General features: G+C 39.0%; 1 protein-coding gene across 1 annotated transcript; it reads right to left on the bottom strand.

The window, feature by feature from the left end:
* Positions 1-563: 563 nt before the first annotated feature.
* LOC114148928 (succinate dehydrogenase [ubiquinone] iron-sulfur subunit, mitochondrial-like) lies at positions 564-5341 on the bottom strand. The gene is made up of 8 exons (XM_028024441.1): positions 5282-5341; positions 3604-3737; positions 3426-3511; positions 3161-3297; positions 2940-3056; positions 2699-2800; positions 1119-1241; positions 564-1039 (listed from the first exon to the last, which is right to left on the bottom strand). Exons 1-8 carry the CDS (start codon positions 5339-5341, stop codon positions 959-961), a joined length of 840 nt encoding a protein of 279 aa, XP_027880242.1. The 3' UTR covers positions 564-958.
* Positions 5342-13610: the final 8269 nt, after the last annotated feature.

The raw sequence follows: 13610 nt of genomic DNA, 5'->3' as shown, positions 1-13610 counted from the left end.
CCCTCTGTCCCGGGGAGCACGTCCCGCCCCTCTGACGGTAATCATCGCCCGCTTTTACGGTACACCTGCACTCCGTGCCCCCCCTATGGAGTCAAATCATTTTACGCACACACAAATCTTTTTGACACTATTTTCACTCCATACACCCCCCATCACCCCATACTTGACAGGTATGCATTTTAATTACAGCTAATTTGGAGATACGTTTGTCTCTCTTCTACAAAAAGAAATGTTTTTATTATTTCTTTGAAATATATTTATTTCAAAGTAGCAAGAACATATTATTTTAATAAATAAAAGTTTAGACAACTGTTCAGACCCTTCCGTAATTCTGATACTCCTAAATACATTTCAGTGCAACTCATTTCCGCCAGGAAGTCACCTAATTTCAAAAACGTGTTTTAAATAACAAAAAAGTAAGCAGTACCATTTGTGCTCAATGTTGCTAGTTACAGATGCATATCATCTTGTTTTTTATTTCTCCTCGCAAACATATCAAATGTATAATATGATCATCTTTAGTATTTCAGTGGATCCATTTGGACGAGAAAATTCCACCTCACTGTATCTTTCATGATATAATTTATTGCAGCTTAGGTTGGAACAACATTTGATTAAAATGTCTTTTCTGTCCAGATCAATGCAAAACAGCATTAGGAGCTCCAAGAATCTTTACTGAATACATTATTTACAATTACCAGATTAAATACACCAACGTGCAAAGCTCCTGTTTTCTGTTTACACACAATTAACAAAGCTGTGGTCCATAATGTTGACGCACACAATATATATTTGATGACCAGCTGTTAACTTTTACAGTTTTATTTCCCTTTAACATTCACACTCACACAAATCCACCCATACAACAATCAAAGTCTTGAAAAGTGCTAATGTAGCAGAAGGTTTGAGGTCGGTTCTCCTCCTCCTCCCTGTCCAGACGTTATTCTAGAATTGTTGTTTATGAAGCTGCAGCTTTCCTCTCCTTGTAAGTCGCCATCATTTTCTTGATTTCCGCTATGGCCTTTCCCGGGTTGAGACCCTGTTGAAAGGAATGGAACAATGAGACAAAGAAACTCATAATTATGCGACAAAATGTGTTTGTTAATTGCTCTGGGTACCTTGGGACAAGTCCTGGTGCAGTTCATGATGGTGTGACAGCGGTACAGGGAGAAAGGGTCCTGAAGTTTAGACAAACGTTCCTCTGTGAATTCATCACGGGAGTCTATCATCCACCGGTACGCCTGTGGAAAAACAACCCAGCGTGTTTAAGAGATTAAGAATTCAGAGTATTAATGGTTCCCTTTAGAGGTCTCTAGTTTCATCTCTCCGTGTATTCTTAAGTTACTATGATGCATCAAAACGCTGACTGTTCTCAATTACCAATTTAAATGTGTAGGAGTAAGGAAACCTAAAAGGAAGACAAAATACTAAGGAAGCCACACAGTTGCATGCCAAAGCAACAACTAATAGCTCTTGGAACTAATAGGTTGCTTGTGAGCATAAAGTTTCTCAGGTACAGCATGCACGTTTTTTTTTTTTACCGAGGTTTTTAATGTATATGGTCTCTCACTACAAACATGTACTTATGGTGATTATGGGTCACATCATTACATGAAATTCATAACTAGTCTCCTTAAATGTTCCTCCTCTATGTTTAGCCATAAAAAGCGGTGCATTTTTTTTCAGTGTCTGATGCAGGAAATCGTTCGCCCGCAGGTACCATCTCACTGTCCTGGAGGAATGACTGTGTACATCTTCATCAGTACAGTCAAATTCAAGCAGCAGATTTTTGCTATGACCAGGAAATCTCTCTGTGGATTCGAGCCACAGACTTTGCTAAGACTACTTTCTCCTTGAGTAGGCTTTGTGTTTTGCTTTGATGCCCAAGTTTGGAGATTTGTACATGTTTTCATCATGTGCACTTATCAACCTTTGACATGGAAATGAATACTACCATCATGAGGTGAAACTTTAAACAAATCTGAGAAGTAAAAACAGGAAAAGGTTATATTGCCTCAATAAAAAAACATATAAAACTGATAGATCAAAATTATTTCCCACTTTTTGTTCTGTCTTTAACTGAAAATAATCCCACTTCTATGTTCACGACAAGAATTACCATTGTAATCGATACAGAGCTGCAACTAACAATTATTCTAGTAATCGATTATTCCATCAATTATTCTGATGATTAATCTGATAAAAAAAACAAAGCGGCACAGTCTGAAGATTTTTCATCTTCATGGAATGACTTTTTTTTTTTTTTCAACCTTTTTAATACAATATTAGAAATACATAAACACTGGAAATAAATCATTGCATTTCCTGTTGTAAATAAGAAAATAAACATTTTGTAAAATGCAATGCCAAAGCATTCCTTTGATAAATGTGAACCGAGTGAAGCTAAGACTATACCACTTGAAGAGTTTTGTCCAAAACATATTTACAGAGCAAACTGGCTTTTTTTTTTATCTTAGATGCTAAATGTATATATTTTTGTACAGCTCTGGCTCAGTTATTGCTCTGAATATGTCATTTGTTTTCACCTGCATACTCCAGTTAACGATAATTGATTGCTAAATTTGTTGACGATTGTTTCAATAATTGACTAATCACGATTAATCAGATTAATCATGATTAATCCGTTCCAGCCCAATAACAACTTTTGCATGACAGCAATATGAATCTCATGTCTGACCTGCATGAGGACAGCCGGCCCCAGGTATTTGTCTGCGTTCCACCAGTAACTCGGACAGCTGGTGCTGCAGCAGGCACAGAGGATGCACTCGTACAAGCCGTCCTGTTGAGGCAAACAGGAGTCAGACACAATCTTTCTCTGCCTTTGTGGTCTTTACTTCTGGACCAGTTGGCCACTTAAACAAGGATGTGAAAACCAATATCGCGATTGCTGTGGAAGTATTTGAGGTGTGATTACTTACCAGTTTCTGCCTGTCCTCCACTGACTGGAAATACTGCTTCTTCCCCTCCTGACTCTCATCCTTCTTCTTCAGGTATGGCTCAATGGATTTGTACTGTGCGTAGAAGTTGCTCATATCCTGGTGGGGATAGAAATAGAAGATCAGATTTAGAGAGATTGTCTGATGTTCCTGAAATGTACAAAAAAAAATTTTTTTGAAAAAAGTCAAAGCACCGCACTCACCGGCACCAGATCTTTGACGACGTACATGTGGGGCAACGGGTAGATTTTAGTGGGTTTGCTGGTGTTTGTATCAATTTTGTTAAGGCACGCCAGTGTGTTGCCTCCGTTTATATTCATGGCACACGAGCCACAGATACCTGAGAAAGTTGGTACACAATAAGTCTGCCAGAAAGTCCGTCAGATGACTTACTTTTCATTTTTTCGAAGTTTAAAATGGCTGGCACTGTGATGTGTAAATTGACGTCATCTAGAATTGATTTACCACCTTCACGGCAGGAACGTCTGAATGTAAGCGTGGGATCAAGTTCATTCTTGATCTTGATTAGGGCATCCAGAACCATTGGACCGCAACTGCATTAAGAACAACGTTAGACGCAACATTCCCACTGACATTCAATGCAGGTACAGCAGCGTTGTTTTTCATTGATCCAGTTGTGACTTACGTGTTCAGATCTATTTCATACGTCTGCATTCGGGGTTTGTCGCCAGGGGTGTCTGGATCCCAGCGGTACACCTGGAACTTCTTGATCCTGGGCTCAGGAGCCGGCACAGCAGCGGTCTGAGCGTGACGCACCATCTGACTCACAGAAACCAATCAACAGTTACAGTGGGTATCAACTAAATAATAGTTTTCACAACAACAAATTTGTTGTAAAAAGATGCCCTAAAAACTTTAAAGTAAAATTCACCTTTCATTAAAGTTGTAAGATCTCACACATTTATTTAAGTCAGTGCCATTTGAGTATTTTAATTCAGTGAGGAAAAAAAAGTCTGTGGTAAATATACTATATATATATATATATATATATATATATATATATATATATATATATATATATATATATATATATAAATAGTTTTTTTTAGAAAAAATCTTTGTTGCCACAATTAATGGAAACCTTTGAAAATAATTCTAACTGGAAGATGTTCAAATTTATACCTTTTTTAAGTTGATCAGGGTTTTTGGGAACTTCTAATTAATAAGCTAAGACTTTATGTTTCTCTGAGATAAAAATATGATAATATGATACGGCACAGCTGTGATGGACTGGCGACCTGTCCAAGGTGTACCTCGCCTCTCACCCACTGAGAACTGGTGATAGGAACTAGCATCCCTCGCAACCCCACTAGGGACAAGCTTGTATGAAAGTCTTTTTCTGTTGATAAATTTCACCTACGGTAATAATAAAATAAAATAAAAAGACAATCATTTATTAACATGAATTTTCCCCATGAGTTCAATATCTGTACACAACTTAAAGGTTGGATTTCTCAAAAGGTTTGAAGGGTGTTGCATAGGAGCAGAACTCAACGGCCACTTTCTTGTTTTCTCACATTCATAAATGACTGAGTCCCTCTCTCTAAAATGTACTAGAACTATAATATGCATCATGTTGAAAAGTTACTCAAGGTAGAAATAAGTTGGAAATTTATGTCCATGTTAACTGCGACAGTTGAAGGGAAACTATTTCAGCGAATCATTAAAAAAAAGTGCCAAAAAACGATCAGAAGTTTCATAATTTGTAGTGTTTTGGATGGTTCTATTATTTCATTAAATTACAAAGTATGACGTCTCCCCCTAGTGGCAGCTTGGGTGAGCTGACGAGGAAGAGTTACATCACAGCTGTCCTATTATTACCTAACTGACTCCTTAAGGACAATTGAACGTAAACGTAATAATAAAAGCTAAAGTGTTTTTTGATTCCTTTCCACAAGCAGGCTTATATTTTTGTACCTTAAACCCATCTTTGAACACTTATTAAACAACAGCTTCAAAGAGAAGAGGAAACAACCAACAAGTCAGTTCAAGTACGATTACTGACAAAAAGGTCCAGATGACTAAAAAACGGTGACATTTTTCAATACAGTTATTATATTTACTAATAATCCATTATGATAATTTATTTATAAAATGTACGCATATGTAGTCCGAAAGTGTTGTGACAACTGTTTTAAATTAGTGAGAGTTTTAGTACTTTTTTTTTTTTTTTTTTTTTTGCTTAGCGCAGGCTAAACCGTGAATGAACGCACGAAAGCTCTCAGTTGGGAACATTTCTCAGAGAAGATGCAGTTATATGAGCTCTAACCCACAGACTCAGATAAAAACTGTTCCGTACTCACCACCATCATACCAGAATTCCTAAAAGCCAGAATATTTCGGCTCAAACAAACGACAGACATGGTTCCTGCTTGTGTTGATAATAAATAACTTCAAGTGTCTGTGTATGACAGTTATTACTGCTCTGTAATTGTCTTTAGAGTCAGTGAAAGCAGCCTGAATCTGAACTGTTGCGCTGAAGCCGCGCCCGCTTCGTGCGTAAAACGTCTGCGTCACTGACGCGTTCACGAGTAGTCCCTCTGCTCGGTCTTCAGAATACCCAAACATACTGTATGCTATTCATATATTTTAAATAAAAACAATATCCGGTGTGAGTTTGTTACCAGTTTATTTTGCTTTTTAGAAAAATCTTCCCTTTATTGTACACTTTACCGATAACGCAGGTTCTACTCAACAGATGTGAAACATTTGTAACGATGAACCAAATCCGAGATACATTGAAGGCGGCGTGTGAATGCGGCTATTTCACAACTCTCATTGCTCAAATGAGGGTCAGTTACATACATCTATACATAGACCTTCAGGACAACGTGCAGAGTTATCTATTAGTGTTTTATAACTCCTTGAAAGTCAGTGGCTGTCAACTACAACGCTCATGTCCTTGACAGTCAAAAGAAACGTGTTTGTTAATGAGTTAAGTAACTTCAAATTTTATTTTTGACAGTGATTTAAATGACCTAACAATTTCTTCTGTTTTTGCTTTACTTGTCACCTTTAATCATTTTAGAAAATCAAACAAATTTAAATATCAGACAAACACAACCTAAGTAAGCCTATAATGCCATTTACACAATATTGCCAAACGTATTTGCTCACTCATCCAAATGATCTGAATCAGGTTCCAATCACTTCTATGGTCACAGGTGTGTAAATTTAAGCTCCAAGGCATTCAGACAGCTTTTACCAACATTTGTGAAAGAATGGGTCGCTCTGAGTGAATTCCAGCGTTGAACTGTGATAGGAACCTGTGTAACAAATCCAGTCGTGAAATTTCCTTGTTCCTAAATATTCCACAGTCAATGGTCAGCTGTATTGTAAGAAAATTGTTTGGGAACGACAGCAACTCAGCCACAAAGTGGTACACCACGTAAACTGACAGAGCGAGGGCAGCTGATGCTGACGCACATAGTGCGAACAGATAGCCAACTTTCTGCAGTCAATCACTACAGACCTCCAACCTTTATGTGGCCTTCAGATTAGCTCAAGAACAGAAAGCTTCATGGAATGGGTTTCCATGGTCGAACAACTGCATCCAAACCATACATCACCAAGTGATATGAAAAGCATCAGGTGCAGTGGTGTAAAGTACACCACCACTGGACTCTAGAGCAGTGGAGGCGCGTTCTCTGGAGTGACGAATCACGCTTCTCCATCTGACAATCTGATGGACGAGTCTGGGTTTGGCGGTTGCCAGGAGAACTGTTCTTGTCCGTCTGCATTGTGCCAAAAGTAAAGTTTAGTGGAGGTGGATTATGGTGTGGGGTTGTTTTTCAGGAGCTGGGCTTGGCCCCCTAGTTCCAGTGAAAATAACTCTGAATGTTTCAGGACACCAAGACATTTTGGACAATTCCATGTTCCCAACTTTGTGGGAACAGAGCTGGCCCTTTCCTCTTCCACCAGTGCACAAAGCAAAGTCCATAAAGACATGGATGGCAGAGTCTGGTGTGGACAGAGTCCTGACCTCAACCCTAGAGAACACCTTTGGGATGAATTAGAGCGAAGACTGAGAGTCAGGCCTTCTCGTCCAACATCAGTATGTGACCTCAACAAATACGCTTCTGGAAGAATGGTAAAAAATCTCCGTAAACACTCCTAAACCTTGTGGACAGTCTTCACAGAAGAGTTGAAGCTGTTCTAGCTGCAAAGGGAGGAGCAGAGCAACGTCATACTGAACCCTATAGACTAGGAATGAGACGTCACTTAGGCTCATATGTGAGTCAAAGCAGGAGAGTGAATACTTTTGTCAATATAATGTATAAAGGGAAATAATCCATTCAAACAGATGTGGTTTTGTGTGAAAACATAATTCATCCCTTGTTAAATGGGTAAACCATTGTTTTTGGCAATAGTTCCCAGGCAAACATGACTGTCTGTCAGGACTCCAGGTTTTTGGGTCGGGTTTTATTTCTGTGAGTTTCTGTTCCTCTTTTAGTTTTATCAGTTAGGTTCTAGTTCACTTTTCTTTAACCCTTCCTGGTCATTCTAGTTTCATTATTTGCTGTTGCTTCTTTTGGTTAGAGTTGTCTTGTGCTTGTTTTCCTTTGTTTCAGCCCCTTGTAGTGTCTCTAGTTAGCTTCATTTCTTATTTTTGCTCTAGATCTCGGTCTAGCTCCCCAGTATTTAAGCCCCTCTTAGTCAGTGACTACTCGCCGGTTCAGCTCGTCACTCCCGTCACTGCTCCCTGGATTCCCCATGTCCCTTTGTGTCTGCAGAGAGGCTGAATTAAAGCAAGAAGAGTTGGACAAAATTCCTCCACAGTGACAGGCTTATTTAATGGTAACTTTTGTAAATATGAATCCAGTGATGTGATGTTTCTCAATCACATTTGTATTTAATCAAATAATTTAGTTATGCAAAGCCTGGCAAAAGTGTTATCACTTGTTTGTTCATGGTTCATGGTTTTATCACAAAACCATAAACTTCAACAGGATAATAGAAGATATATAGGAGATAGTGGGTAATTGTGATGGTTTTCAAAAATGTTTAATAAATAAAAATCTGGACAATTTGTTTCCAACCCCGTTGAGTCTTTGGGGCATCTCTACCATCTCTGCACATCTAGAGAAAATCTCAAGCTCACTCAGATTGGACAGAAATATCTGTGAACATCAGGAGATACAACATATTTTAATTAGATCTAGGTCTGAACTTTTACTAGGTCGTCCTAACAGATAAATTAATCCAAAATTCTACTGCAGCTCTGATTGGATGCATAGAGTTGTTGACCATCCACCAAAGTCTCAGGTCTTTAGCAGCCTCTCACAGGTTTTCTTCCAGGATGTGCTGGTATTTAGCTCCATCCATCTTCCCATCACCTCAGATTGGTGTAACATCTAGTTCCTGCAGATCTGTTTTATGTCACCATAATGATAGTGGGTTCAGAGTGAAGTTTTATTTCTGCAGCACACATACAGCTTTGCATGTAGGAGTGAGTTCAGTTTTTCCTCATCTGACCGGAAAACCTCCCTTCACATCCACTGTTTCAAACAAAAGCAACTCAATTAACATTCCTTGAATTTTCTTGGAAATACTGAGGCCAGTAAGCCAGAGTAGACGTGGCATGCTACGCAGACCTGCTGTTACTTTAATAGATAATCGAATTAGTCTGCAGGATGAAGCGGGGTTGTAAGTTCGTTCTCTTTGATGTTCTCCTGATTGCCTGAAGCATGAAGTTGATACACTCCTACACAAGAGTTCAGCTGCTGTGCCAAGAGAATTTTGATGATTCCATGTTTTTTTCCCTCTTTGTTTTTAATAAAACATTCATGACTGATGATTTCTGCTTTTGTAGGCAAAATTAGTGAGGACCTCAGAGCTTTTCTTCATGCATTCCTCTACATGTATTCCTCTATGGGGCTGTTGCCAGCCCCATACAACAGGCAGCTGGTAAAATCCAGTCCCTTATTCTATGCTTGGCTTTGTACTGTGTTTGTCCGTGACAGTTATAATCTGCCAGTTCGACGCTATGAAGCTTACCGATAATTGCCTGCATTGCAAACAGCCATCCTCCACTGCAAAGAGAGAAGCGGCAAGGCGAACAAGACGGCTACTAACGTTAATCCAATATTTGGAATCGTGGCCAAATACACAGACTGAAAGGCTTCCTTCACTTCCTCCGCTGCCATTACTAAAACTACAGGCAGACTACAAATCCTGAGCAGCGCAGAAAACAGGCATGTTCGTTCTCTACCTCTCCTTCTTTCGCTGACATCCTTGGAGTTTAACGGAGGAATCCATCTTAATGGGAGAAAGCCCAGGCACAGCACTGAAGACAGATGAGAACTGAGCAGAATTGCAAAGGAAGTTAATGACCAGGCTAGTAAAATTGTAAAGAGGAAGAAAAATGATCAGTGTTTTGCGAAATTTAGTCTGGACTTTGACTAGGCGACTGTCGTTTATTATATTGCTTTGATCGCAAACCAAATTTAGGCACTCTGCATTGCTAGGCACGACTAAAAAAAAGTAAAGTCCCATTTGATTTTAAGGATTCAGTTTTTCTTTAGTAGTAACTTGGTTGAACAATTTGACTGACTGATATCCAGTTAGATAAGATTGAAAACAAAGAGTCTGCTGTTAAGAGACAGGCTACAAGTTAATAAATTGTCCTCTGTCAGGAGACGGCAAGTACAGTATTTCATTAACATCCAGGCGGTGCTGTCGCCGAGTTGATTTACCGCTCCAAAGGACAGCGTCGGTCTCTAGAGAAGGCTTTTCCAGCTCAGGTTGCATAATGGTGTGTAAATTGTCCAATACTGTAACCACAGAGGTGTCAGAGTTACACTGGTACCTTTTATGAAAAGCCATTTGAAGAACCCAGAGGGCTGCGTACAACTAGACTGCTTTAGTTAGTTTAAATTGGACTGCAAGGATTGATTTTGGGAAGCATGGTGAGGCTTAAAATCTGCTTATTACATTGTGGTGCATTTTTGTTTTTTTAAACAGGAGGGTAAAATTGCTCTGCTTCCAGCAATGAGCATTGTCGTCCAGGTGGACAATTTGCAAACGCAAGGTTGCCTGGTGGGTAATTGGAAAAGCCTGAAAACCAGAAGAGAAACATCTAAACAGAGAAATGGGCCACCTACTCAACAGAAGACGGACGTCATTTTACGGCAGCATTAAGGGAAATTTTTTCTAATTGCTGCAACTTAGCAACGATTCAATCTTTCTCTGACATCCTTGAAGCATTTTCAGTTCCACAAACGCCCAGTTTAAAGATTAGCAGAAAGTAGAAAACAATAAAAGGAGTGTAAGGTTGGGAAACAAAGAGCAGCAGGGCATAAATATCTGTTCCCAATATTTTTGCACAAATTCTGGGATGCCTCACACATCCTTATAAGATCAGGATGAGACATACAGTACAGACCAAACGTTTGGACACACCTTTCTAATTCAATGGGTTTTCTTTATTTTCATGACTATTGATAAGGCAAGAAATCCCACTTATTAACCTGACAGGGCAACACCTATGAAGTGAAAACCATTTCAGGTGACGACCTCTTGAAGCTCATCAAGAAAATGTAGAGTGGGGCGTGCCGTGGTGGCGTAGCGGTTAGCGCGACCCACATTTGGAGGCCTCAAGTCCTCGACGCGGCCGTCGCGGGTTCAACTCCTGGACCCGGCGACGTTTACCGCATGTCTTCCCCCCTCTTCTTCCCCCTTTCCTGTCAGCCTGCTTCATGAAAAAGGGACTCTAGAGCCCAGAAAAAGACCCCCTGGAGGGGTAAAAAAAAAAAAGAAAATGCAGAGTGTGTGCAAAGCAGTAATCACAGCAAAAGGTTGCTACTTTGAAGAAACTAGAATATAAGGGGTATTTTCAGTTGTTTTACACTGTTTTGTTTAGTGCATATTTCCACATGTGTTATTCATAGTTTTGATGCCTTCAGTGTGAATCTACAATGTCAATAGTCCTGAAAATAAAGGAAACTCATTGAATTAAAAGGTGTGTCCAAACTTTTGGTCTGTACTGTACATTGAAATAAATTTAAAAGAACAATAGTTCAAAAACCCACAAAAGAAAATGGAAGCTAAACAAAGAACTACACATGATCTTTGTTTCTTGTTTAAGACAATTATTTTTGTTCCAAATTGAATGACTGAATCTATATGCCTGATTTTATCTAAAAATCTACAACATTTAGTTAATATTTTAACATTTGTTGTTGCGCAACACCCCCCCCCCTCCTTTCTGTCTCTACTCTCTCACTCTCTACTTCCTCTTCTGAGAGGGGAGATGTGCTACCAGCTCTCCTTCTAACGGGTTAATTGAGTTTCCTAAATCTGCTGGGATTTACCCTGTCCAGAACTGAAGTAAACTCTGTTTAAGCTGGTTTCGAGAAACGATTCGCCTGGTTTCTGACGGCCTACATCCAGGTGTCCCACCCTTCTTCCCCCTGTGAATTAGCCAGACTGAGCAGCCTACAGCCAACTAGTTTCACAGAGCACACCTGTTAACGGTCGCTCGTTCTCTATTTTGCAACTTGCATTTGTTATTGAACCAGGTAGGTTTTAGTGACTCGGTCGAGTCCCAAGGATGATGTTTTACATATGGGCTACCAGCAACCTAAAAACATTTTCCACTTTTTCCTCTCCAGAATCAAACATCACAGCTATTTTACAACCATCAAAGAACTTTAAGGTGACTCATTAACTGAATGTCCACAACATCTTTTAGATTTTCTTTATGCTAAATATTTTATTAGTAAGGCAGTTTTGCAAGGGTCAGTACAGCTTAATTCAGTAGCAGAAATAATCAAATAAGTAAATCAATCATCTAGTCTATCTTTCCCTACTGCTGACACTGAGAACTAAAAAAGGGAACCTTTGAGAGAGACGGACGGAGTTTGACGTTTCGAACCCCAGACCTGGCTTGATGATGAAGAAGGTGTGGCAGCAGGAGGAAGATGTTGATCGGCGAAGGCAGGGATCTCTGTAGGTCTGATGAGCTTCTTCTCCGCATGGATGGTGAGGTCACACAGGACTTGGTGCTGGCAGGAAAAAAGGCACCAGTTCTTCTTCCTTGTCTTTGTCTTCATCTTTGTCTTTGGGGTCAGAACCCAGCCGATGAGAGAAGTGCGATTCGAAGCCACGGATTGTGGGCCAGACGGGTTGGTCTCCATGAGCGCAGGACAATCTTCGGCTCTGTGGCCCCGGCTCTTCTTCAGCTGCAGAGTTCTTTGTCCATCTCGATCTTGGCTCGAAGCTGCCCGGAGGATCCAACAAAAGGTTCCTCTTTTGCACCCACCTTTTATAGGGTTTATCCACCTTTTGGTGCGTTTTCATTGGCTGTCTGCTTAGACAGATGATCTCATATCCATCACTGTCTTAAGAGACATCATGTCATGATGTCTGTGCTAATGTCTCAGGGTTGCTCAACCTCCTGTGTCTGTTGCCTGCACAACATTTTCTAAATAAAGCATTGATCATCTCTGCTCTCCTGTTAGTTCCCCTTTTTCCCTTCCTGTCACCTTTCACCTACTCTCTACCTCCAACATATCAGTGATGTTTAATTACAGTTACACCTTTTTACACCATTTCAAGTTCAATGTCAAAATCACATTTATATCACATTTATTTTCTTTAGCTTCTCTGATTTAGCATTCATTTATGATTTTATAACCATAACTTATTAGTTACTCTTATTATGATCTTAATGTGAGTTATTACAGATGTTTTTCTGAAAAGAAACCAAGAATAATACATTGATTCTAATTATTTACTACTAAAGTTACAGTTACTTGTTTTTCTTGTAGTTCCCACAAATATAAGTGTAAGTATTATTACAAGTAAATCAATATTAATATAAGTATTTTACTTTGAATCTTATCCAATTACTAATAATGTTTAGATTTCAGTCTTTAAAACTTTCATGCTTTAAAATAGTCTCAGCTATTTTTATAAATCTGCAGGCTGGAAACTTACTTCCTCTTTTTCCAGGAAACCTGCTTTTCCTGTTTAATGACTCTCTCTGACTGACTATGATTTCTTATGATTAGATAGAAAAAAGTAGAATTAAAGCAAAGTTTGCATGAGACAAAAACAACACACACAACCAGATTTATTTTATTGACACTTAAGTCTACTGTTGGGCCTTAATGTCACTTGAGTGATTCATTTTAAAGATAACTTTATTTATTATTACTGTTAAACTAACTTTATTGACACTTAAGTCTACTGCTGGGCCTTGATGTCACTTGAGTGATTCATTTTAAAGATAACTTTATTTATTATTACTGTTAAACTAACTTTATTGACACTTAAGTCTACTGCTGGGCCTTGATGTCACTTGAGTGATTCATTTTAAAGATAACTTTATTTATTATTACTGTTAAACTTAAATCTCCAGCATGGGGAAGCGGGATGAGCTCGGATTTTCTTGACACATTTTACACACCCATCATATAGAGCTGTTGAATGAAGCAAGTTTCAGTTGCTATTTGAGCTTTTTTCTACTGAAACCTGTTTGTTTTGCAGACCAACAAACTCATCATAACTAAAAAAAAAAAAAAAAATACCCACCAGTTTCGATTTTTAGAGAAATCAATTCAGGGACAAACATTATTAACGTCAAGGCTAAACGAGCTGATATAATTTTCAAAATATGAAATGATTGAT

Source organism: Xiphophorus couchianus, chromosome 1, assembly GCF_001444195.1.
Source record: "Xiphophorus couchianus chromosome 1, X_couchianus-1.0, whole genome shotgun sequence".
NCBI classification, from domain to species: domain Eukaryota; kingdom Metazoa; phylum Chordata; class Actinopteri; order Cyprinodontiformes; family Poeciliidae; genus Xiphophorus; species Xiphophorus couchianus.
This window is presented reverse-complemented; position numbering and strand designations above follow the sequence as displayed.